At 38.4% G+C, this 25,768-nt stretch overlaps 3 protein-coding genes and 1 long non-coding RNA gene across 9 annotated transcripts; 1 reads left to right on the plus strand and 3 right to left on the minus strand.

Moving 5' to 3' along the window:
• Positions 1–680: 680 nt before the first annotated feature.
• si:rp71-1h20.5 lies at positions 681–7,186 on the minus strand. 2 transcript variants are annotated; one of them, XM_073934512.1, is made up of 4 exons: positions 7,047–7,132; positions 6,823–6,911; positions 2,640–3,621; positions 681–2,224 (listed from the first exon to the last, which is right to left on the minus strand). In XM_073934512.1, exons 2-4 carry the CDS (start codon positions 6,878–6,880, stop codon positions 2,143–2,145), a joined length of 1,122 nt encoding a protein of 373 aa, XP_073790613.1. In that variant the 5' UTR covers positions 6,881–6,911; positions 7,047–7,132; the 3' UTR covers positions 681–2,142.
• Positions 5,285–8,596, plus strand: LOC141379948 (uncharacterized). The gene is made up of 3 exons (XR_012397065.1): positions 5,285–5,711; positions 6,505–6,693; positions 6,749–8,596. It is a non-coding gene; the product is annotated as an uncharacterized lncRNA (long non-coding RNA).
• On the minus strand, positions 7,047–16,100 carry LOC100151145 (gastrula zinc finger protein XlCGF8.2DB-like). Of its 2 annotated transcripts, XM_073934210.1 has the most exons (5): positions 16,026–16,099; positions 15,780–15,911; positions 12,800–12,934; positions 8,263–8,332; positions 7,047–8,154 (listed from the first exon to the last, which is right to left on the minus strand). In XM_073934210.1, the coding sequence occupies exons 2-5, from the start codon at positions 15,835–15,837 to the stop codon at positions 8,082–8,084; spliced, it is 336 nt and encodes a 111-aa protein (XP_073790311.1). In that variant the 5' UTR covers positions 15,838–15,911; positions 16,026–16,099; the 3' UTR covers positions 7,047–8,081. The 2 variants fall into 2 exon arrangements, with proteins under 2 accessions (XP_073790311.1, NP_001373224.1); NM_001386295.1 differs by lacking the exons at positions 7,047–8,154; positions 8,263–8,332 and having other exon boundaries at positions 11,825–12,934; positions 16,026–16,100.
• Positions 16,101–17,812: 1,712 nt separating this feature from the next.
• Positions 17,813–25,036, minus strand: im:7160358. 4 transcript variants are annotated; one of them, XR_012397045.1, is made up of 5 exons: positions 24,962–25,036; positions 24,676–24,790; positions 20,416–22,492; positions 18,710–19,959; positions 17,813–18,642 (listed from the first exon to the last, which is right to left on the minus strand). XR_012397045.1 is itself a non-coding variant. In XM_009295075.5 (3 exons), the coding sequence occupies exons 2-3, from the start codon at positions 24,731–24,733 to the stop codon at positions 21,300–21,302; spliced, it is 1,251 nt and encodes a 416-aa protein (XP_009293350.1). In that variant the 5' UTR covers positions 24,734–24,790; positions 24,962–25,036; the 3' UTR covers positions 17,813–21,299. The 4 variants fall into 4 exon arrangements, 1 of the variants encoding a protein (XP_009293350.1); XR_012397044.1 differs by having other exon boundaries at positions 17,813–19,959; positions 24,676–24,776; XR_012397043.1 differs by having other exon boundaries at positions 17,813–19,959.
• Positions 25,037–25,768: the final 732 nt, after the last annotated feature.

The following is a 25,768-nucleotide window of genomic DNA, read 5'->3' on the forward strand; positions in this document are numbered from 1 at the left end:
TGAGTATACCATATGCTGAATAAGTTGGCAGTTCATTCTGCTGTGGCAACCTTAGCTTTATAAAGGGACTAAGCCGAAAAGAAAATGACTGAATGAAATGAAAGCAATTGTCGCCCTCTAGTGGAAGATCTGCTGTACTGACTAATGATTATGATAAATAAAGTAAATATTTTGATTAATTACAATGAAATGTATTTTGTTGCAAGAATTGTTTAAAGCAGCAGTTCTCAAACATTTTTTCATCAAGTACCACCTCAGAAAAAAATAGTCTCTCCAAGTACCACCAAAATGAGCAGTATTGAAATACAGTAGCGTAGTAGGCCCAGTAAAGCAGCTACAACTCTGCACAGTGAAAAAAACGTGGCAGATTACCTCAGAAATATAGGCTATATGACATATTATATACATCATTTTGGATACATTTTTAAATGTGTGTAGCATGTACATGACACATTTAATTTCTCTGCGTACCACTAGTGGTACATGTATCACAGTTTGAGAACCACTGGTTTAAAAAGTGTATGATTTACTGCTCAAAATAAAATCAGAATCCTTCAGCAATGTTGAATACAGCATATTCATGCAAACTAAACTACATGTATTAAACAAGTCATAATTGATTTTGTTGCTTTTTTTTCAGTGTATTATGCAGTTTTACAATGTGACACCACTGCAAATGATTATGTTGTGATTTAGATTATTTAATCAACTGATATTGCCACCAGTATTGACATGTTTACAATTAATGTAATTTGTGCGCAGCATAAACAAACATTTCAAAAATACAGCACAGCAACTCACTATCATCCTGTCCAACTTTCATTTGAAATGTAAACATTATTTTTTACAGCTCACATAGAGAGATATAGTGAGAATATGGATGAACAAAACATCCCTTTCAATAGATTTTAATATTATCAGACCCGAACTAAACAAAAATATGAAGTTTTGTTCATATTATTATACGTCTATAGACAAGTAACACATTGAGAGCTTATAATTTGATGGTTTTGTAAATAAATTTGATTTTGTAGCAAACACGTTGCACAGAATGCAGTAAAACATCGGGTGTAATCAAATATATTATGAACAAGTAACTTTCCTTAAATATCTGATGGATCATACACTGTTAACGATTTCATGTAGAATCCACTGGCAGCAGTTTGCCAGTAACTTACTGTAAATCAAATACAGCAAAAATACTGTATTTACATTCACAGCACTGTTTATCTTGCTGTATATACTCACCGGCCACTTTATTAGGTACACCTGTCCAACTGCATGTTAACCTTAAATTTCTAATCAGCCAACAACATGGCAGCAACTCAATGCATTTAGGCATGTAGACATGGTCAAGACGGTCTGCTGCAGTTCAAACTGAGCATCAGAATGGGGAAGAAAGGGGATTTGAGTGACTTTGAACGTGGCATGGTTGTTGCTGCCAGATGGGCTGCTCTGAGTATTTCAGAAACTGCTGTTCTACTGGAATTTTCACGCACAACCATCTCTAGGGTTTACAGAGAATGGTCTGACAAAGAGGAAATATCCAGTGAGCGGCAGTTCTGTGGGCGCAAATGCCTTGTTGATGCCAGAGGAGAATGGCCAGACTGGTTCCAGCTGATAGAAAGGCAACAGTAACTCAAATAAGCACTCGCTACAACCGAGCTCTGCAGAAGAGCATCTCTGAACACACAACACGTCCAACCTTGAGGCGGATGGGCTACAGCAGCAGAAGACCACACCGGGTGCCGCTCCTGTCAGCCAAGAACAGGAAACTGAGGCTACAATTCACACAGACTCACCAAAACTGGACAATAGAAGATTGGAGAAACGTTGCTGCTCTGATGAGTCTCCATTTCTGCTGACACATTCAGATGGTCGAGTCAGAATTTGGTATCAACAACATGAAAGCATGGATCATCCTGCCTTATATCAACAGTTCAGGCTGGTGGTGGTGGTGTAATGGTGTGGGGGAGATTTTCTTGGCACACTTTGGGTCCATTAGTACCAATTGAGCATCAACGCCACAGCCTACCTGAGTATTGCTGCTGACCATGTCCATCCCTTTATGAGCACAGTGTCTCCATCTTCTGACGGCTACTTCCAGCAGGATAACGCACCATGTCATAAAGCTCAATCATCTCAGACTGGTTTCTTGAACAGGACAATGAGTTCACTGTTCTCAAATGGCCTCCAGTCACCAGATATCAATCCAATAGAGCACCTAGAGAGAGTACCTTGTTGAATCTATGCCACGAAGGATTAAGGCAGTTCTGAAGGTAAAAGGGGGCCCAACACTGTACTAAAAAGGTATACCTAATAAAATGGCCGGCGGTGAGTGTATAATAATAATAAATGTAATAAAACATTGCAATCTTGATGCTTAAACAATATATTGTGCAGCTCTAAGCTCAAAAAAACCACAAATCGATTGTGTGGAGCCCAGCATTTTTTACAGAATCAACCCTCAGTGTTGGCAGCATGAATATATGAGATTATAACGCATCTGATTTGATTATAATGTCATATTTCAGATTACTATACAGGTTTACAAAACAAACACACAAACTTTTGCTTACAAGGACAACTTTAGCCGGTGTTTTTTTTCATGACTTCGCATATTATGAAAAAGAGCAAACCTCCTCCCACACGACGAGCACGGATACGGCTTCTCTCCGGTGTGGATCCTCTCATGAGCTTTCACAGCTGACGAACAGGAGAAACTCTTCCCACAGTGTGAGCACATGTACGGTTTCTCTCCGGTGTGAATCCTCTGGTGCTTTTTTAGGTTGCTTAATAAACCGAAGCTCTTCCCGCAGACTGAACACGCATGAGGTTTCACTCCAGTGTGAGTGTGCTGGTGCAGTTTTAAATAACTCATATGTAGAAACTTCTTTCCACAAAATGCACAAATGTAAGGCTTCACACCAGTGTGAACTTTAAGATGTGTTCGTAAGTTTGACGCACAAACAAACGATTTCCCGCACTGATCGCAGCTAAACGACTTGACTTCAGCATGAGTGTGCAGGTGATTATTGAGTACGCTTTTGTATTTAAAGCTCTTCCCACATTCAGCGCATGCGAACGGTTTATCTTCAGTGTGAACTCTCAGGTGCACGTTCAAGTGTCCTTTACGTGTGAACTTCTTTCCACAGTGAGTGCACTCGAACATGTCTTCCCCGCTGTGAATCTTCATGTGCGCATTTAAGTCTTTGTTGTACATGAAACTGTTTCCGCATTGAGCGCACGTGAAGGGTTTTTCTCCGCTGTGAATCTTCATGTGCTCCTTTAAATGTCCTTTATAAATGAAACTGCTTCCGCACTCGCTGCATATATAAGGTCTGTCTCCGTTGTGAACTTTAAAGTGTCTGTTAAGATCTGATTTATACATGTAGCTCTTTCCGCATTGAGTACACGCGAACAGCTTTTCTCCGCTGTGAGCGCTCATGTGCTTTTTAAGGGAGGATTTATATGTGTAACTCTTACCGCACTCAGAGCAGGCGAACAGCTCTTTAGCTTCAGCGGTTTGCACTTGTTTCTGTGTGAAATCTTGCTCAGCTGCATTTGCATCTTCATTTTTGAAATGATGAGGCTGTTTGAGTTCCTCCACCTCCACAGGGCCTGAAATGAACATTAAAATCCACAAACGTCAATTAACAAACAGATTAAATCACAAACAACCTGAACGTGGTGCAACCTTAAAATACAAGATCTACAGTAGACATGGTCCGGTATAAGTTTCTGATGGTGTGATAACATTGAATAAAAATACCACAGTTTCATGGTATTGAGATTACTGCTCTGAAATAATTTATTATACAGGGTGGGTGGTTTATATGGATAAATGTGGGATAAAATGGGAATGGTTGGTGATATTAACGTCCTGTTTGTGGCACATTAGTATATGTGAGGGGGCAAACTTTTCAAGATGGGTGGTGAGCATTGATATATACACTAGATATCGCATAGGGACCCTGAGCATGAGTCAATAGCGCCGCCACTTTGGTACAGTGCTCCCAGGACAAATGTCATTCAACCGGACTAGTCAAGACAGTGTTATTACGTGAAGATGCGGGACTTTAGCGCTGTCTACGAGTGTAGTAACGAGCAAACAAAGAAAATAAAGCACAAAGGCAGAACATTTCATAGGTAATATTCAGTTTTTTTCTGTTTTTGTATGTTCTGAACTGTTGTGCTAATCAGGTCACGTTATTGATGATAACAGTCACTTACTGCATTCACCATACGGCAAAGCAGCTCCAACTCACACTAAACACTCGGCTTATGCTAGTTTTGTTGAATAAAATCAGCAAACAATGCAAAAGAAATATGACAACGAGATGCTGCGCTGCCAGAAACTTGTATTATTGTCGGCTAACGTTAGTGAAAGAGTCGTTTCGGGGATTCATTCACAAACGAATCGCTCCCTCCGTCAGTATGAGGAGTGAAAGCAGGAGAGGAGCTGTGTTTCAGCACATGATTAGATTAAATTTAACAGGGAGGGTGAATAGTACATTTCTGTACACACAAACACAAGCTTTTTGTCAGGAATGCCCGTGCGGTCACTGATCCATCAATGTAGAAAAGTGATGTCAAATTATAATTTTCATAATTAGAAAAAAAATTATATACTAACATCCAGGAAAACTCCCGATCATAGATATATGTGTATATGTGTATATCTCTGGCTTTGGATGGCCACAGTCCTCCACTGCAGCTTGGTCCCGCATTCATTTCAAAGGAGCGCTACCCTGTAGCAAGATGGCGGCGCTATTGACACATTACGCCCAATAGACAACAATAGGCCAGGCGACATCTATATATATATATGGGTGGTGAGCAGGGTGGCCATTTTGGATCCAACTTTAGTTTTCTTTAATAGGAAGTGGGTCATGTGACACATCAAACTTATTGGGAATTTCACCAGAAAAACAATGGTGTGCTTGGTTTTAACGCAACTTTATTCTTTCATGAGTTATATACAAGTTTCTGACCACTTAAAATGTGTTCAATGTGCTGGCCATTGTGTTGGATTGCCAATGCAACGCTCTTCTCCCACTCTACACACACTGATAGCAACACCGCAGGAGAAATGCCAGCACAGGCTTCCAGTATCTATAGTTGCACGTGCTGCACATCTTGTATCTTCACACCATAGACAATTGCCTTCAGATGACCCCAAAGATATGTCAGGGGGTCAGATCGGGAGACCTTGGGGGCAATTCAAGTGGTCCACGATGATCAATCCACTTTTCTGGAAACTGTTCATCTAGGGATGCTCTAGTAACTAGTAATATTTTACTAGTTATTCAGCAACATAGCTGTATACAGACAAATTCCCTATAAGTATTTTATAGTCTTTGATTCAGATTAAAGTGTAATTTAAAGACTTATTTTCACTAGGAAAATTATTATTTTATAACTGGTTTGTTGTGTAGACAATCAATAAAATATACAGTAAATATTTCTTAAGGAGGATAATAACACGGACCTTAAAATTGTTTTATTATTATTATTATTATTAAAAACTGCTTTTATTCAAGACAAACTATAAGAAATAAGACTTACTATGACCCCAGAATAATTATTTTTTGTTTTATAGGAAATGTCCTTGGTTTGTTAATGATTACTAGGGAAACATTATTTTAATTTAATGAGAGGGCAAAAAAATGATTTCAACTGCATCTGTTAAAGTTTACATGTGCGAACATGTGCCTTCCCTAGTGAAAAATAAATATGCTTAGTATACTTGGATCCGGACTAATTGTCAGTATATTTTAAGTGTATTAATGTTTAGTTAACTTGCAGTGTGACATTTTGAACATATTTATTTTGTGCTAGGTATATTTTAGTTGTAATAAAATTGCACTAAAGTACAATTTTAAGTGTATTTAGTGTACTTTTGTGTGCTAAATTGGAACAACTTTAAGTATATTTAGTACACTTTAAATAAGCATAACATGTATGCTAATTTCATGCTTGCTTAGTGATATTTAATTTACTGTTTAAAAGTACAGTAACGTTGTGAGTTTCTGGGAATTGTTTTAACAGTGTATGTTTGCACACTATTTACAAATGTTTTAAATAAGTAGATAGATAGATAGACAGACAGACAGACAGACAGACAGACAGAAAGATAGATAGACTGAATTTAACAAAATATACAACTTATTTAATAATGTGCTTTGAACATTCTTACAAATTAATTTTTAAAGTACAGTTAAAATAATACTAAAATATATTACCAACAAATGCTAAATAAATACACTTGTAAAAAAATAAACTAAGCATGTAATTAAAGTGCATTTCTCTAAAATATTATTTTTAGAAAATATACTAAATTACAATTATTTTTAAGTGTGTTAAAAGTTATATATAAAAGTATGGTAATAATACATTTTTATAATATTTGATTAAGTATACTTTTTAATTAGTATACTTTCAATGTACTGTTGGAATAAAAAATATATTTGCAACACAATTCAGTATACTTTTTTACACCAGGGTTGATGTACTTGAATGTTAATAATGTGTTACCTTACAATACAAAGTTACTATCAAATAAATAAATTAACATGGAATATTGTTTTGAGTTTAAGTTACTTAATTAGCTTGTTTATGAAGGCTGCAGAGTGATGCATGAAAAAATAAAGACTTTAAACTATTGTTTAAGTAGTTTGTGATGTGTAAAGTGTGCCCCGGCTACCGGCTACCACCGCAAGTATAAGACTGTGGGAAGCACTGATAGGTATTTAGTTTTAGATTAAACATTAAATGTCAGTTTTAGGATATTTATTAAAGAGAAAGAATGAAAACACAAACCTATTAGTTTCTCAGTCACTTCCTCTTTTATTCTGCAGGGTTCTTCTTTAATCTCCATCTGTACTATGGCATTTCAGTTGTTTCTCCTCCTGTTTGATCACATCATCGGTTTAAATCGGTAAACACGCGAAATTAATGACTACAGAATCAAGATTTGATATGAACTTTAATTATTGCCATCTTAAAATTATTCTCTCAATAAATTGTAAAGTAAATGTACTTACAGTGAGATAAATACAGTATATTCAGAGCATTATGAACGGCTGTTTCATTTCTCATGTTTACATTCTTTCCGCGCTCTTCTTCTCTTAAATCTCGGTGTTGTTTCCGGTGGTCGAGCGCCACCACTGGCAGAACCCGACACACATTTACGCCTTCGTCAATCACATATCAAGCGATTAAAATAAACACACTGTTAGCTTAGTTGACACATGAACGCACGGTTGGTTTCTCAGTTTCTCTCCTCATATATGTTTGATTTGGAATTAGGCTGCTTCCTTTAAAAGCTAACAGTGAATTCGTACATCAGTAAAGTGCTAAATGCTAAATTTACCTTCATTCATTCACTTTCCTTCAGCTTAGTCTTTATTTCAGAGGCCTCCGCACTGGAATGAGCCGCCAATTATTCCAGCATATGTTTTACACACTGGATGCCTTTCCAGCTGCAACCCAGTACTTGGAAACACCCATACATTTGGTTCATATCACATGTGTTTGGACTGTGGGAGAAACCGGAGCACCTGGAGGAAACCCACGTCAACACGGGGAGAACATGCAAACTCCACACAGAAATACCAACTGAACAAGGCAGGACTCAAACCAGCAACTTTCTTGCTGTAAGATGATAGTGCTAACCACTGAGCCAACCTATTTTTGTGTTGTGTAATATTTTAAAAAGTAGGCTAATATATATTTTTTTATTAATTTGTGATTATGTACTGTTATTATTAGTGATATTGGTAAATACAGCCTAATTGTAGCAATTAAGGCAATGAGACGATAATGTTTAAGTCACAGCAACTCGATTAACTTAACCTAGTGGTTGGGTAAAATAAACAACCCAGCAGTCAAATATTGCGTTAACACCAGACACGGATGAAGCGTCAAGCGCAATTTAACAAAAGATTTACATGTTAAGTCAATGCAAAGACGCGAATCACATCCTGCAGCACGATACGCTCCAATAAGGTGGTGTGAATGATGTGATTCGCGCAAATAAAGTGGCGCAAGTTAATCATCATTCGTGACGTGTTAACCAATCAGAAGCTTGCTCTTGTATGGGACGTGATTATAATGTGGCACCTGTTGTTAGTGTCCAGGGGGGATATCCTCCTGCCAACACCAGACAACAGCTCATCAAATTGGGCTCGGCTCTGTCGGAAGCACTGTTGAAAGCCTCCATTATCCAGGTACAGTTTCTGGAGGAGTTGATGAACTTACAGAGCTGGGTGCACCTCTGAATGGAACTCAGACACGGCGCCGAACAAATTAACGCTGTTTATCAGCCTTCCTAAAGCACATAAACACAGCTATTCTCTTAATAAAATCCTTGTTAGCCATTAAGCAATGAAGCTACAGTCACCGGGCAAACAGAAACCCCACCTATGATGCAAATGTCTTTTTTTTATGCAAGGACAATACAAAGATACAATTACAACAAAGAGACAAAAAGGTTATAGAAATAAACATTTTAATAATTTACGCCAAGAAAGAGTTTTACATGCAATATAATTGTTCATTTTTTTAAAGAGTATATAAATCAAAGTCCTTAATGAAAATAAAAAAAGGTGTAAAAATGTACATTTATAAATGTAAAATATAGCCAAAAACAGCAATAAATTAATAATAGATGTACAATGAGAAGGATCTACATTCAGAGAGTATCCAAAGAATACAATTTTGGGGGAAATACAAAAGTTTGGAAATAATAATTTTTTTTTGATGAGATTGGAAAAGTCAACCCAAAACACATCAGTAAGTGCACTCCCAAAATAAAAGGTTTAGTGTTTCGTCTTATTGAGTACAAAGTTAACATTTAGGGGAAATAATATTATTAAATTTAGCGTTCAACGCTAAGGATTTTTTCTGCTGGTCTGATCGGGCCAGTGGTTCAGATTGGCCCCACCAAAAAAAGAAAGGGAAGTTAATAGCTATTTTCTAGATACATATTTTAAATAATGTGTCAAAAATAAAGTCTGTGAATCTAGAATTTTAATACTTAAAAAAAATTGTGAATAAAAGTGTTATGCAAACAAAAAGGGCAGTATGGAAAATGTGGAGGTATTTTATTACGGTTTGAAATTATTTAACAAATGGTGGCTGACTTGTCAAACTGACGGCAAACTGTGCAACTGTTTTTTGTTTTTTTGCATTGTTCACACGTAAATTTCTGCCTTTAAGACGTTGGAAACAGATATTTTCTTTTAGCCTTATAATTTGTTGTTGCCGCCGTGTTGCCGTTTCTTCGCAGTTCTGGTTGTTACCAGGTTACGAAAAAAAATAGAATTCTCAATCAGCTAAGAGGAACCGGAAGCAATATGGTGTTTACGACATCACAAAGAAGGTAGTGTTTAAAGACTTAAAAGCACAAGCTTAAAATGCACGCAATTGATAAATAGTCGCAGACAAATTAAATGTTAGTGACAAGGCAGCACTGTCCCAATCGGGCCAGTAATGATCCGGTCTACTGTCCCAAGTGTCTGTCACGCTGGCCCTGGGCCACCGGGCAGTCCTTATTGTTGAGCCCTGCTTGGTGTTTATTGGGTAGCAATTATGAATGACTTTGATTAAGACTTCAACAGCTTCATTAGATAATAATAATGTTTTTAGAAGAAGCCAAAACTGTTCCCAATTTCTGTCACCAAATATTATTCTAAAAACCTACAAGCAGGTCAAGAGATCCAAGAACTATTAATAACCAAGCGAAAATCTTTATTTGACAGAACTAAGAACAGTTCGGTCAACAAAAAGATTTGTGTTGTCAAAAAACCATGACGCAAATTCGCATCTATCCAAGTCGTGACATATCAGTGACATATGAAATACTGTTTCCGGGTCCAAGATGCTACTCAATTAAACTGAGGAGAATCAACTATCAAAGTTTAGTTCTATCAAAGTGAATTTTATATTAAATCACGGTGTACACAACAGTCTCTGGACTTCTCTGGCATCACAAACACCAAAAATTTGTGCAACTAATAAAAAATTACTCACTTTCTGGTTATCAGATATTAGGCATGGAGATATAGGGTGCTTTCACACCTGCCTTGTTTAGTTCGATTGAATCGCACTAGAGTTCGTTTCCCCTTTTGGTACAGTTCGTTTGGGCAGGTGAGAATGCAGCAATCGTACTCGAGTGCGCACCAAATAAGCGTACCGAGACCTGCTTGAAGAGGTGGTCTCGGTACGCTTTCAAACGAACCCTGGAGTGGTTCGTTTGGGTTGAGAATATGATCCGTACTAAAACAGGTCCAACCGCAAAAAGTACTGCGCCTTTTGGACTAATTCAGCTGCCGTAGGCCGATGTGCTGTGCATTATGGGATATGGAGGAAAAATATTTATTGACAGTGCTTCACCAACAGAGACAGAGAAAGAGGGGAAAACATTACCTGATGGATTGTTGGTAATATTTCCGCAAGATGAGCATGTCGCAGTTTAGCTAAATTAATTCACTGCTCCTCCTGAAGTGACGAGCGATGCATTAAACACTGTTTTCCGGCCGCGGCTGCGCTTCATTTTCGTGATGTATAGTTTGTTTAAAGCAGAGATACAATCAGCCAGCGCAGTCGTCCCTCCAGAGTAAAAGGTTTTGTTTACCTGCGGGAGATCACTGGCATTTTCCCGCACGTGAATTCTGACCAATCAATAAGCAGTTTAGGAAATATGTTCAACAACATCTGGCCAATGAGAGATGTGGATTTTGTCAGATGACTGCTTTTTGGCTCGTTTCCACTGGTTCGGACCAAAGCCAGCAGTGTGGTGTGAAAATGACCCAAAGACGGCAGAAAATGCAACAATGTATCATTTATTACTAGGGGTGTCACGATTTCGATTTTTAATCGAAATCGATCGAAATTTATGCTCAATTTTGATTATCGAATCAAAAAATAGAATCGTCGATGCTGCCACGCCCCCATGTCACGTCAGCTTGGCTTGCCAAGCGGGAAAAAACAGGCTTGTTGAAGTGCTTGTTAAACTGCAGAAGCAGGAGACCCGTCGACAGAGCTTAAACCCTCTCCTCTTTCAATGAAGTCGCCGGTGTGGAAGCATTTTGGATTTCCAGTGAGTTATGTTGACAACGTTCGTGTTGTCGACAAAAAAAAAACACAGTTTTGCAAGCTCTGCTATGTACGTATTAGGGTTCGTCCGATAGACAACACCGGCATCGCGATCCTCCGCCCGCCCCCGTTGCAAATCCGCTCGCAAAAAGTACACACTCAGGCCCTGTTTACACTGTCTTTGTTTTTAAATGGCATTTTAGAACGACAACGATTTGACATCCACAGTGGCGTGTAGCATTTCTGAGCAGCCCTCCTTCCTCTCTACCTCTGAAAATGCACATCACGTGACCACACAGACACAGACGCACACACAGCCATGCGCTCGAGACAGCAGGTCCAGGCAGTCAGAGGACTGCTTCAATCTTTCACTCACTTGTACTTAGTCATTTTAGCGAACACCTCAGATACTGTTGGCTGGTTTCTGTTGGTTGTGCGTCTTTTTTACCGACGCCATTATAACGACACAGATCACTGCCTATTCACGAGTCCCGCAGAAAAAGTGATTGACAGGTGGTAATTTATTTTTATTATACTTATTTATTTTATTCATTTACTGTATGATTTTTTTATGGGTAAAACAAACACCATGCAGGTCAGGTAGTTTAAACGGTAGGCTACAAATAATTAATTGGTCATTAATTAATTAATTATTCATAATTGAAAATCGAATCGAATCGTGCCTTTAGAATCAAAAAATGTAATCGAATCGAGGATTTGGAGGACCGTGACACCCTTATTTATTACCCTTGGTCCGGACCAAATGAAGCGAACTACAGATCTGAAAGCACCCATACATATCTCAATTAGAACTAAACTGTGAAAGGATGAGTTTGACAGCCCTACTACACGAGTTTACTTATAGGTGAGGCATCTAGAAATTAACTTTGCTCACATTTTCTTTCATGAGTTTGAAGATTGTGAAGCACGATAAACCTCCTCCCACATGACGAGCACTGATGCGGCTTTTCTCCAGTGTGAAGTCTCTCATGAGCTTTCAATGACGATAAATGAGTGAAGCTGCTTTCACAGTGCGAACACCTGAGCATTTTCCCTCCGGCGTGAAGCTTCTGGTGTGTCTTCAGGTTGCTGGATGTACCGAAGCTCTTCCCGCAGTCTGAACACACATGAGGTTTCTCTCCAGTGTGAATGTGCTGGTGTAATTTTAAATAACTCACATGTGCAAAACTCTTTCCGCACACAGCACAAATGTAAGGCCTCGATCCAGAATGGACTTTAAGGTGTGTGCTTAAGACGGCTGCTGTGACGAACGTTTTCCCGCACTGATCACAGCTGAATGACTTGACTCCAGTGTGTAAGAGCTGATGATTTCTGAGAGTCTTTTTCCGTCTGAAGCTCTTCCCGCATTCAGTGCATGTGAACTGCTTGTCCTCCGTGTGAATCTTCACGTGCAAATTGAATTCTCCTTTACGGATGAAGCTTTTTCCGCATTGAGCGCATGTGAAGGGTTTTTCTCCACTGTGAATCTTCATGTGCTCCTTTAAATGTGCTTTAAAAACAAAACTGCTGCCGCACTCTGCGCATATATGAGATCTCTCCCCAATGTGAACTTTAGCGTGTCTGTTGAGCGCTGATATAATCATGTAACTCTTTCCACATTCAGAGCAGGTGAACGGTCGTTCTCCACTGTGAGCTCGCATGTGTACTTTAAGTTTGGATTTATGTATGAAGCTCTTACCGCACTCAGAGCAGGCGAACAGCTCTTTAGCTTCAGCGGTTTGCACTTGTTTCTGTGTGAAATCTTGCTCAGCTGCATTTGCATCTTCATTTTTGAAATGATGAGGCTGTTTGAGTTCATCCACCTCCACAGGGCCTGAAATGAACATTAAAATCCACAAACTTCAATTAACAAACTAATCACATTCAAAACTAAATGTTTAAAGGTTCCATTAATTGCTCTGAAATGTGCATTTATATTCGATGTTTGACATAATCTTTACCGAAACCAACATTATAATGCTGCAGCCCCGAAGACCCAACTGCACGCTCAGACCAGCACTTCCAGACCTATCGTTTATAATTTAATGTATTTTTTTAATTAATGGTGTCAAGGTTTTGGAAGTTTCTGATTGGCTAATTGACAACATTTGAGTTAAATGGAGGCACAACTGTAGAATAGTATTTAAGGAAACCCTCAAACACACTGCTTCCTTGTGTGACAATATGGGAAAATCAACAAGCCAGAATCAACAACAAAAGCCAGATTACAATTTGCTGAATGACACTGGGAAAAAAGACTCATTTTAGGAGACATGTCCTGTGCTCTGATGGAACTAAGGTTGAACTGTTTGGCCATAATGACCAGTGTTACATTTGGAGGACAAAGGGGAAAGTGCAAAAGCCTAGGAACACCATCCCTACTTTGAAGTATGGGGGCGGCAGCATCATGTTGTGGGGCTGTTTTGCTGCAGGAGGGACTGGTCCACTTCACAGCATAGATGGCATCATAAAGAAAGAACATTATGTAGAAATACTGAAGCAACATCTCAGGACATCAGCCAGGAAATTAAAACTTGGCCACACATGGGTCTTCCAAACAGATCATGACCCTAAGCATACTGCCAAACTAGTTAAACTGTGCTTTATGGACAACAGAGTGAATGTTTTGGAGTGGCCATCACAAAGCCCTGATCTTAGTTCTATAGAAAATGTGTGGGCAGAGTTGAAAAAGCTTGTGTGAGCAAGACAGCCAACAAATCTGACTCAGTTACCGCAATTCTGTCAGGAGGAATGGGCCAAAATTCCTTCAAACTATTGTGAGAAGCTTGTGGAAGGAGACCCAAAACATTTGACCAAAGTTAAACAGTTTAAAAACAAAGCTAAAAAAATACCAAGGAAATGTGTTTAAACTTTTGACTGTCTAGAAATTAATAAAAAAATTCTCAAAAAAAAAATTCTCTCACTATTCTGGCCTTTAGCAAATGTACATCATTTTAGGCAATCCTAACGGACCTAAACTAGTAAATGTTTAATATGATTTACCATCATTTTTTTTATTTTCCTTTTTTAGTGTATGTAAACTTCTGGTTTCAACTGTATATAACATTACATCCAAGCAGCATATAATAAACAAAATAGTATAAAAAATTAGAATAATAACATAAATAAACCTTAAATAATACAAAAGAAAATACATCACAAACAAGGAAAAACTTTAACATCTACATTTGTGAATAATTTTTTTTTTTAGCTATAATCAATATATTGTTACACAGAAATTCCATTTCTTTGTTTTTCATAAAAATGCCAAATTTCACCAAGTGATAGTCAAACTAAATAGTGTCTTCAGCCAATCATACAATCTGTCCCAAAATGATTTGACCTTAAAACAACTATAAAAAAAACAGATTTTCCTGAAATTCAATATCTTTCAAGCAGAAAATATAAGCATTACTGCAGGGGTGTCCAAACTCGGTTCTGGAGGGCCGGTGTCCTGCATAGTTTAGCTCCAACCTCCTCCAATATACCTGCAAGGAGGTCTAGTTCACCCAAAAAGACCTTGATTAGCTGGTTTAGGTGTGTTTAATTGAGGTTGGAACTAAAATATGCAGGACACCGGCCCTCCAGGACCGAGTTTGAACACCACTGCATTACTGCCTAAATTAAATCTTATTCTAAGAAATTCACTACATGGAAAAAAAGTCATTAATTGTTTTGAAATGTACTTCTTTCATTTTAGGTAACAAGGGAAATGACAGGTATCTTTTTCTAACTTCAATAGTGTCCGCTTCAGAAAATCTCTCAGATAAAACTTTTCTATTAACTGGAAGAGGAAAATACTCTTTTTCCAGCAGTGACCTCAAGACCTTGTTACATTTAATATCCGGAAATGAATAATTATCAATAAACAAATCAACCAGTGTAGGTATTACAGAAGAGTATTGCACTATACCTTTAACTAAATTCCTCAAAGCTACAGGAATAGCTTTGACAACCAAAGAGAATGCTCTATATGAACAATTAAAATTACATTTTAACTTTAAATGATCATAACTCAACATATTACCATCATCATCCATTAAATAAGTTACATTCCAAACTCCTTTGTCAAACCAGTTTTTAAAAAATAAAGATTTCCTCTTATTTAAAGTACACCTGTTATTCCAAATGATAACATTACGTGGAGAAAAATCGTGCTTGTACAACATTTTCCTAAATTCTTTCCACGGGGAGAACATGCAAACTCCACACTGAATTATAGAGGTAAAGTTAGTTTTACATTCGGATATTCAGACATTCTCCTTAATAATATAATTTCAGAAAAGTATTATTTGCAAATTATAAATAGGGAAATCATATTAGCAGCCAATGACTATCAAAGTACAACATTGTTTACAGTGAATTAGATAGTGTTAGTGTTGATTTAAAGTCATACTTGCATGCTAATTCTGATCGAATATTTAAAGTAACATGGTAAACAATACAGAGACTTCTAAATGAACGAATGTGCGAATATAAAACCAACTTTACCTCTATCACAGAATTGCCAACTGACCCAGCCAAGGCTCGGAAAAAATACTGATGACATCCAAAACAAACTTCATTTTAATTGCATGGGAACTTTAACATCTGCTTGGTTACTAGTTCTACAGGTATTTAGTTTTAGATAAATTGTTATGTGTTAGTTTTAATTAAAGAGAAAGATTGAAAACACAAACCTATCAGTTCCTCTGTTTCTTCATCTTTTATTCCGCAGGGTTCCTCCTTAATCTCCATCTTTACTATAGTGTGTCAGTTGTTTCTCCTTCAGCAATTCCTGCTGTTTGACCAAATCTTACAGATGGGTTTATCTGTAAACACGAAATTAAGGATTTCTGAATCAACATTTTAGGAATTTCAGTCTTTATCCATAGAGCTCAACTGTTTAAAACTATCCTAATAAATAATAAAGCGAATGTACTTACAGTGTGAAAAATACAGTATATTTAGAGCCTCGTGAACGACTCTGCTTCTGTTGTTGATGCCGTTTCTTCTTCTCGTAGACTCGGATGTTCGTCAATGTTTACGGTGCACGAGCGCCACCACTGGCGGAAACTAAAACTAACCGTTTATAATCCTTCAAGTGCCTTTTCTGGAGCATCAGCATACCTATGAAAGTAAATCAGTAGCAAAACTCGAGAGCTTGCAAATCTAAATGTGAGCACTTGTGATAATAATATTTGTATGTGTAGGTTGAAATGTACACCCACAGCTCTGATGTGAACAGCTGAATCCCTCGATTTGCACAAACACACACACACACACACAATAATCAACACACTTGTGTTTTGAATTTGCAGGCTAATAGTTGTGTGTTAGGGTTAGGGTTACCTTCATGCATACCTGTCAACGTTGGGATGTGAAAATAAGACAGGGGTGTCCAAAGTCAGTCCTGGAGGGCCAGTGTCCTGCTGACTTTAGCTCCAACTTGCTTCAACACACCTGCCCGGAAGTTTCTAGTATACTTAGTATGAGCTTGATTAGCTTGTTCAGGTGTGTTTGATTAGGGTTGGAGCTAAACTGAAATAAGCGATTTGCCTGCCATAAAATAGCACAAAAAAGAGTCCCCAAATTACTAAAGATGTTCATCTGTAGCGGTGGGGGAAACCGGAGCAGCCGGAGGAAACCCACACCAACACAAGGAGAACATGCAAACTCCACACAGAAATGACAACTGACCCAGCCAGTGCTTAAACCAGCGACCTTCTTACTGTGAGGTGATCGTTATAGCCACTGCGCCAAATTCAAGCTATTTTTAACCACTTGCTTTAGGTTTTACAACAATTATATTTACAGTGTATGCTTGCCTTAACATATTTCACTCTACTGAATATACACTCACCGGCCACTTTATTAGGTACACCTGTCCAACTGCTCGTTGACACGAATTTCTAATCAGCCAATCACATGGCAGCAACTCAATGCATTTAGGCATGTAGACATGGTCAAGACGATCTGCGGCAGTTCAAAGTGAGCATCAGAATGGTGAAGAAAGAGGATTTAAGTGACTTTGGCACCAAGAACTATGCCACGTTCAGACTGGCTGCTCTGAGTTTTTCAGAAACTGCTGATCTACTGGGATTTACATGCACAACCATCTCTAGGGTTTACAGAGAATGGTCCGACAAAGAGGAAATATTCAGTGAGCGGCAGTTCTGTTGGAGCAAATGCCTTGTTGATGTCAGAGGAGAATGGCCACACTGGTTCCAGCTGATAGAAAGGCAACAGTAACTCAAATAAGCACTCGCTACAACCGAGGCCTGCAGAACACACAACACGTCCAACCTTGAGGCGGATGGGCTACAGCAGCAGAAGACCACATTTTTATGAAAACACAATATTTGTAATTACTAACATACAGTGACTATCAAAATAAAAAACCATGTATAATACCTTACTGCAATGGTCTCAAACGCAATTCCTGGAGGGACGCAGATCTGCATAGTTTAGCTCCAACCACCTCCAACTCACACCTGCTTAATGGTTTCTAGTAGTCTTGAACACCTCGATTATTTGGATCAGCTGTGTTTGATTAGGGTTGTAGCAAAACTGTGCAGAGCTGCGGCCCTCCAGGAATCGAGTTTGAGATCAATGCCTTATAGTGTGGTGAATGATGTATTTTACATATGGGCTGCATATTTAAAATTTTGGTATCACTGGACTAGTTTTGATTAGACATTGCATGTTATTTTTCATTAATTAGACCAATAAGTGCAAGGTTTAGTCTGATTTTTATTACTGTAACAAAATAAATGCAAGACAAATGGCATCAGTTACAATACAAGTGCGTCATAACAACTTTTAACAGCCAATAAAATCAATGTGTCCATTACATACACTGTTCAAGACATAGTAACATGCAATAATAGAACTACGAGACAAATAAACTGTGTTGCATTGACATTAAATAGGCAACCAGGTGAGACAAGGAGCAACTAATCAGCTCAATTGGTTACAGATACAATATTGTTGCACTCCTCCAACCAGTGGTGTGAAGAAACAAATTACAAATACTCCAATAACTGTAATAGAGCAGTTTTTCAAAGGAATTGTACTTTATTAAGTAGTTTTAAGAGTGTACTTTTACTTTCCCTTGAGTACATTTTTAGTGCTGTATCGGTGCTTTTACTCCACCACTTTCCTTCAACCTGCAGTCACTACTTTATTTTGTCTTGTCTATGGGGGTTGGCTAAAATAGAAAAATCAGTCATGTGATTCCTGTCCAATCAAATCGCACATTGAAAGTTAATCACATCATACACAATCTGAAGACATGGGCGCTGCACTTATGAAGCAAACCTTTGGGAAACGTTAAAAATGTCCATGAAGATGTCCAAAATCACCAAACGCGATGATCCAGAGACTGTTCATAGACTGATGAGAAAACGAAGGTTGTCGACTTTATGATGACTGAAATCACCAAACAGCCTTAAACAATCACTAAATAAAGTGAATGTAGAATGGAAGGACTGAACTAAGGCAGGATGAAAGGATCGAACAAGGAATGGAACAAAGGACCGAACTAACGAAGGAAGGACCGACCTAATAATGAAGGACCGAACAAGGAATGGAAGGATAGACCCAACTAATGAGGGACGGAAGGACCGACCTAATGGAGGAAGGACCGAACAAGTAATGGAAAGAAGGAAGGAACAAACTAACGAAGGAAGGAAGGACCGAACTAATGAAAATAGGAAGGACCGAATGAATGAAGGAAGGACCAAATGAATAAAGGAAGGATTCAAATAAGGACTGAACAAACTAATGAACAAATGAATGAATGAACAAAGAACCAAATGAAGGAAGGAAGGAACAAAAGAATGTAGAAACGAATGAATGAGAAAACAAATGAAGGGAGGACTGAAGGAAGGAACAAAGGAATGAAGGACAGAAAGATTGAACAAAGGAATAAAGGACAGAACAAACAAATAAACGATTGAATGAAGGTAGGACAGAACGAACAAATAAACGAAGGAAGGAAGGACAGAACGAACAAACGAATGAAGGAAGAACAAAAACAAACAAATGAATGAAGGAAGGAAGGACAGAACAAACAAACAAACGAAGGAAGGACGGAACAAACTAACAATGGAAAGAAGGAAGGAACGAATGAACGAACAAACATAGAAAGATCACTAAATGCACTATAGAATGTTACGTTTACACATCCCTGCACAAATTGCATGTAGATGCATCAGCCTTTCCAGTGTAATACTCACTGCTCGCTACTTGAGTACTTTTGAAAAGGCTCCTTTTTACTCATAGTTTGATTAATATTTACTACACATACTGTTACTCTACTTACAATACATTTTAGACCATGTGATGGTACTTATACTCGAGTATGATTTTTCAGTACTCTTTCCACCACGGCCTCCAACCATGAATCCCCACCAACATCCCCTCCCTCCATAATATTTTTGATAATTTCTTATTTATTTAATCTCATTATTTAATTTATAAATTTTTCTTTGTTTCTGTTTTAAGCTAGTTTGTGGTTTATAAAAAGGAAAACTGTTGTTACTTGATACTGAATGAATTAACTTGCACTGAACTTGTTACTGAATAAATGCAATGTGATGTACCTTGTTTTGCAAAAATAAAAAACACAATTAAAATATATACGGTATATACAATAGTGTTGACCATTCCATATACAGGACAGCAGCCAAGCAACATACTGGTCTGCAAAATTGCTAAAAAAAAAAAAAAGGCCAATGTAACATCAGCATTTCATTTATAACACAGGCTGCGTCCGAAACCGCCTACTCCATTTGAATTTAAACGTACTACTCGGCTGTTAGAAAAATACGTTCTATACAGTATGAATGTGAAAAGTATGAATGGGATTCGGACGTACTACATCCGCCATTTTGTTATGTTCATGTGACCTACTTGCGTCAATTGCATCGCTTTACACCCATTCATGAATTTGATCGCGGGTATTATGGGATAGCGCAGCATGCATGGGATGCGCACTCCAGAATCACAACGGAAGTAGCAAGTCATCCGGGTACTTCTCGCATACTGATTTCCGAATTCTATGGCTGCGTCCGAAAGCGCATGCTTCCATACTATATAGTACGCTAAAATCAATATGTGAGCCAAGTAGTATGACCGAATACATAGAATTCGAAAATCAGTATGCGAGAAGTAACCGGATGACTTACTACTTTTGGCGAGATTCTGGAGTGCGCATCCCATGCACGCTGCGCTATCCCATGATGCCCCGCGAGAGAATTCATGAATGGGAGTAAAGCTACACAATTGACGCAGGTAGGTCATGTGACCATGACAAAATGGCGGATGTAGTACCTCCGAATTCCATTCATACTTTTCACATTCATACTGTACTCACCTTATTCTCCGCCGACGAGCGGGCTCTGCCATTTGAATCTTTTTGGCTCGAGTCTTCCGGTCTCATTCACTTCCATTCATTTTTTGACGTTAAAAACTGCTCGTTACGCTGCTTGATGTTGCAATTTGACATTTTCTTATTATATTACTCTAATTGGTCTGTATAGTCATGCACACATTTGTTTGTTGAGCAAGTAGTTTGACCGTTTTCTGCCGTTTATTATTCCTAGTCATTTCTCCCATAGGCGACTGAATCGGAAGTTATAAAACAATCGCGAAAACAGGCACACATCCGCATTTTAGAACAAGGTCAATAAAACGTACTTTTCTAACAGCCCAGTAGTACGTTTCAATTAAAAAAACAGTACTTACTGAGTAGTAGGTGGTTTCGGACGCAGCCTATGAATTCAGACATACTACTCGACTCGCATACTGATTTTAGCGTACTGCAAAGTATGGAAGTATGCGGTTTCGGACGCAGACACACATTCATTTATTTTCCTTGGGCTTTGTCCCTTTATTCATTAGAGCCCGCCACAGCGGAATGAACCACCAACTATTCCAGCATATTTTTTATGCAGCGAATTACTTTCCAGCTGTAACCCAGTACTGGGAAACACCCATTCACACAAACACACTCATACACTACAGCCATTTTAGTCAATTCCCCTATAGCGCTTGTGTTTGGACTGTGAGGGAAACCGGAGCACCCAGAGGTGCAAACTCCACACAGAAATGCCAACAGACCCAGTCGGAACTCGAACCAGCAACCTTCTTGCTGTGAGGTGACAGTGCTAACCACTGAGCCACCTTTATAAAAATATAAGTACAATGAAATAAACTCACTCACTCTCCTTCAGCGTTCCTTCAGCCTCTAAAGACTGCTCACTTTGAAACTTCAGGCAACCATTGGGGCTTTTCTCGTGAGCCCGTAGGTTATGAATTTGGGCGAATCTCCTCCCGCATGACGAGCACTGATAGGGTTTTTCACCAGTGTGAGTTCTCTCATGCACTCTCAGTCCTGACGAATGGCCGAAACTGTGTTCACAGTACGAACACTTGTACGGTCTCTCTCCAGTGTGCATCCTCTGGTGTTTTCTTAGGTCACTTGACGTACTGTAGCACTTCCCGCAGTCAGAGCACTCATAAGGTTTGACTCCGGTGTGAATGCTCTGGTGCACTTTTAAGTTGTTCAGATGGAGAAAACTCTTTCCACAAAACGAGCAAATGTGCGGCTTCACACCAGTGTGAACTTTCAGATGCGTTCGTAAGTTGGATGCGAACGCAAACGATTTACCGCACTGATCACAGCTAAACGACTTGACTCCAGAGTGAATGTGCAGATGATCTTTCAGAGCGCTTTTGTATTTAAAGCTCTTCCCACATTCAGTGCACGCAAAGAGTTTTTCTTCAGTGTGAACCCTCAGGTGCACATTCAAGTGTCCTTTACTTGTGAAGTTTTTTCCGCAGTGAGTGCACTCGAACATGTCTTCCCCGGTGTGAATCTTCATGTGCACAATCAAGTCTTTACTGTAATTGAAACGGTTTCCGCAGTGAGCGCACGTGAAGGGTTTTTCTTCGCTGTGAATCCTCACATGCGCATTTAAGTGCTTTTTAAAAACAAAACCCTTGCCACACTGAGAGCACACGTGGGGTTTCTCTCCGGTGTGCACTCTCATGTGCTTTTTCAGCTCTGATATATACATGTAACTCCTTCCACACTGACCGCACTTGAACTGCTTCTCACCACTGTGAACGATTACGTGTCGGTTCAGCGTTGATTTTTGCGTGTAACTCTTTCCGCATTGATCGCACGTGAACAGCTTTTCTCCGCTGTGAACTACCAAGTGTTTTTTGAGTGTTGATATATACGCGAAAGTCTTTCCACAGTCAGAGCAGATGAACGTGTCTTTAACTGCAGCGTGTGTACCTTGTGTCTGTGGGAAATCTTGCTCAGTCTGTGAAACGCCTGCAATTCCATCTTCACTTATGAAGTGATGAGGTTGTTGAGTTTCTTCATCCTCCTCCACAGGGCCTGAAATTACATATTAAAGCACAATATTTCAATTAAAGCACAAGCTGATTACAAATAAAGCAAAATAGTTAGCCTTAACTTAAAGATCTATTGACCAAAATGAACTGAATATGCTTTTGGGATGCAGAGTATGTAATCCAACCTGTTTAACATATACATATATACACACTCACTGGCCACTTTATTAGGTACACCTACTAGTGCCAGGTCGGACCCACTTTTGCTTTCAGAACTGCCTTAATCCTTCATGGCGTAGATTCAACAAGGTACTGAAAATATTCCTCAGAGATTTTGCTCCATATTGACATGATAGGATCACACAGTTGCTGCAGATTTGTCGGCTGCACATCCATGATGCCAATCTCCCGTTACGTCACATCCCAAAGCTGCTCTATTGGATTGAGCTCTGGTGACTGTGGAGGCCATTTGAGTACAGTGAACTCATTGACATGTTCAATAAACCAGTCTGAGATGATTCACGCTTTATGACATGGTGCGTTATCCTGCTGGAAGAAGCCGTCAGAAGATGGAGACACTGTGCTCATAAAGGGATGGACATGGTCAGCAAAATACTCAGGTAGGCTGTGGCGTTGATGCTCAATTGGTACTAATGGGACAAAAGTGTGCCAAGAAAATCTCCCCCACACCATTACACCACTACCACCAGCCTGAACCGCTGATACAAGGCAGGATGGATCCATGCTTTCATGTTGTTGATGCCGAATTCTGACCCGACCATCTGAATGTGTCAGCAGAAATGGAGACTCATCAGAGCAGCAACGTTTCTCCAATCTTCTATTGTCCAGTTTTGGTGAGTCTGTGTGAATTGTAGCCTCAGTTTCCTGTTCTTAGCTGACAGGAGCGGCACCCGGTGTGCTCTTCTGCTGCTGTAGCCCATCCGCCTCAAGGTTGGACGTGTTGTGTGTTCAGAGATGATCTTCTGCAGAGCTTGGCTGTAACGAGTGCTTATTTGAGTTACTGTTGCCCAGGCCCGGATTAAGAATTCAGAGGCACCTTGGCACATTGTCTTGTAGGGCCCTTTACCCAGTCGCACCTCTATAGTTGAATTAAAAAAATAAGAATAATATTTTTTATAAAATGTATCTATAATGTATTGCCCGCATTTTTTAAATAAATGATATATAGGACATGTAGTCTACAAAATCTTACTTATTTTTAAAGCACACTTTGATGCTGTTAGGTTTTAAAATGGTTAATGGTTTTTAGTATACTTGTTTAAGTTCACTAAAGCACTACTATATATATATATATATATATATATATATATATATATATATATATATATATATATATATATATACATATATACATATATATATATATATCATAAAGTATATCTGTTGTAAATGCAAATTAGTTATATTAAAATATCACTAAATTAAATGTTATATTAAAATGTCACTATTAAAATTCCTTTCTATTAAAAATAAATGTATTTCCAATCTGATATGTAATGAGGAATGAGTTCTTCAGACGCTGGATTCGAACCGGTTGATGATCGACCGCGTCAAAACACATTGTCATGCTCTTTATGAGCTATACCACTCAAGCTGCTGCAAGTCATGCTCTTTATTTATGTTGTCTCTGTCAATCAGTGATGGGCAGAAATCGCTCAAATAGTTGATTCCAACAAGGTGCACTATTTGCATTTAATAGACACTCCAAAAATCGGCATCCCGTCTGGCACCAACAACCATGCCATACGGGATGGTTACGAGATATTGGCGTTATGAGCAGTTGGACAGGTGTACCTATTAAAGTGGCCGGTTAGTATATATTTGTAGATGGAGAGACGGACGGACGGATGGACAGACAGAATGATAGATGGATGGATGGATGGATAGATAAATAGATAGATAGATAGATAGATAGACAGAATGATGGTTGGATGGATGGATGGATGGATAAATAGATAGACAGACAGTGATAGACAGATAGATAGATAGATAGATAGATAGATAGACGGACGGACAGACAGACAAACAGACCGACAGATAGACAGACAGATGTCACTTTCCTCAAAGCTGATTGGTCTCTAACTTAGAATAAATCTTGCTAATATAACTAAAACCGGCTTTGTAAAGCAGTTTTATTCTTTGTACAGCAGTTTTCATCTTAATGTTTCTCCTTGGTAATTAAAGAGAAAGAATGAAAACACAAACCTATCAGTTCCTCTGTTTCTTCTTCTTTTATTCTGCAGGGTTCTTCCTCAGTCTCCATCTTTACTATAGTGTGTCAGTTAATAATGCTGCTGTAATTCCTCCTGTTTGACCAAACCTACAGCATCAGATCATGTATAAAACACACGACAGTAGTGATTGGAGAATCCAGATTTGAGATTAATTTCAATCGTTATCCACTCGGTCTGGTCCCGTTATGATCAACCAAAATAAACCGATTATTTTAAAATGTTTTCTACTAAATAAATAATAAAGTGAAGGTACTTACAGTGAGAAAAATACAGTATATTTAGAGCCTCGTGAACGGTTATTCCCCGTCTCTATTGTTGATGCTTTCTCCTTCGTCTTCTCTCAGACTCGGATGTTCATCATGTTTGCGGTGCACGAGCGCCACCACTGGCTGAAGCACAAACAAACGTTTCTTATCCTCGATAACTGTCTACATTTCGTCAATATGACCCCTTTAATGATCATAATCTCTAATATAATTTATAGAAAGAAAGCAATGTTTAAATGTGTAGATCATATGTTTAATTTAAACATAAAAATACATAATTTACATCTGTAAAATAAGTAAGCGCACTTTACATATAAATCTATATTAATACACCCAATGCATGAGCAAAATAACTCACCTTTAAATATTTAATCCAGACTATAAGAGATGATAACAGATTAAGCATCTGACACAATAAAACAGCATATTAATGAAAGTGTTTTCAGTTTGTACTCAATGCTTCACCTCTAAATAATGACAATAATCAATCACTGCAAGCTTAAATCAATCTACTCCACTGCCGTCAATATTTCCACAAAGAACTTTTAACATTAATGGAAACTTCTCTGTCCACAACAGATGCTTTAAAGTGATGAAATATTCTTTAAATTATAAAATGTCCTTAACGTTATGATGAACATGGCTCTTTGAGGAGTCTTTCATCACCTAAAGAGTTCTGTAACACCATTAGTGTAAAAAACAAACCTTATTTGGTTCTTCCTCGCTCTTAATTTTAAGAGCAAAGATGTTGGAATTCAATTCAATTATCTCTTCAGCATAAGAATAAACAAATTGCTT

This window comes from Danio rerio, chromosome 21, assembly GCF_049306965.1.
Source record: "Danio rerio strain Tuebingen ecotype United States chromosome 21, GRCz12tu, whole genome shotgun sequence".
NCBI classification, from domain to species: Eukaryota; Metazoa; Chordata; class Actinopteri; order Cypriniformes; family Danionidae; genus Danio; species Danio rerio.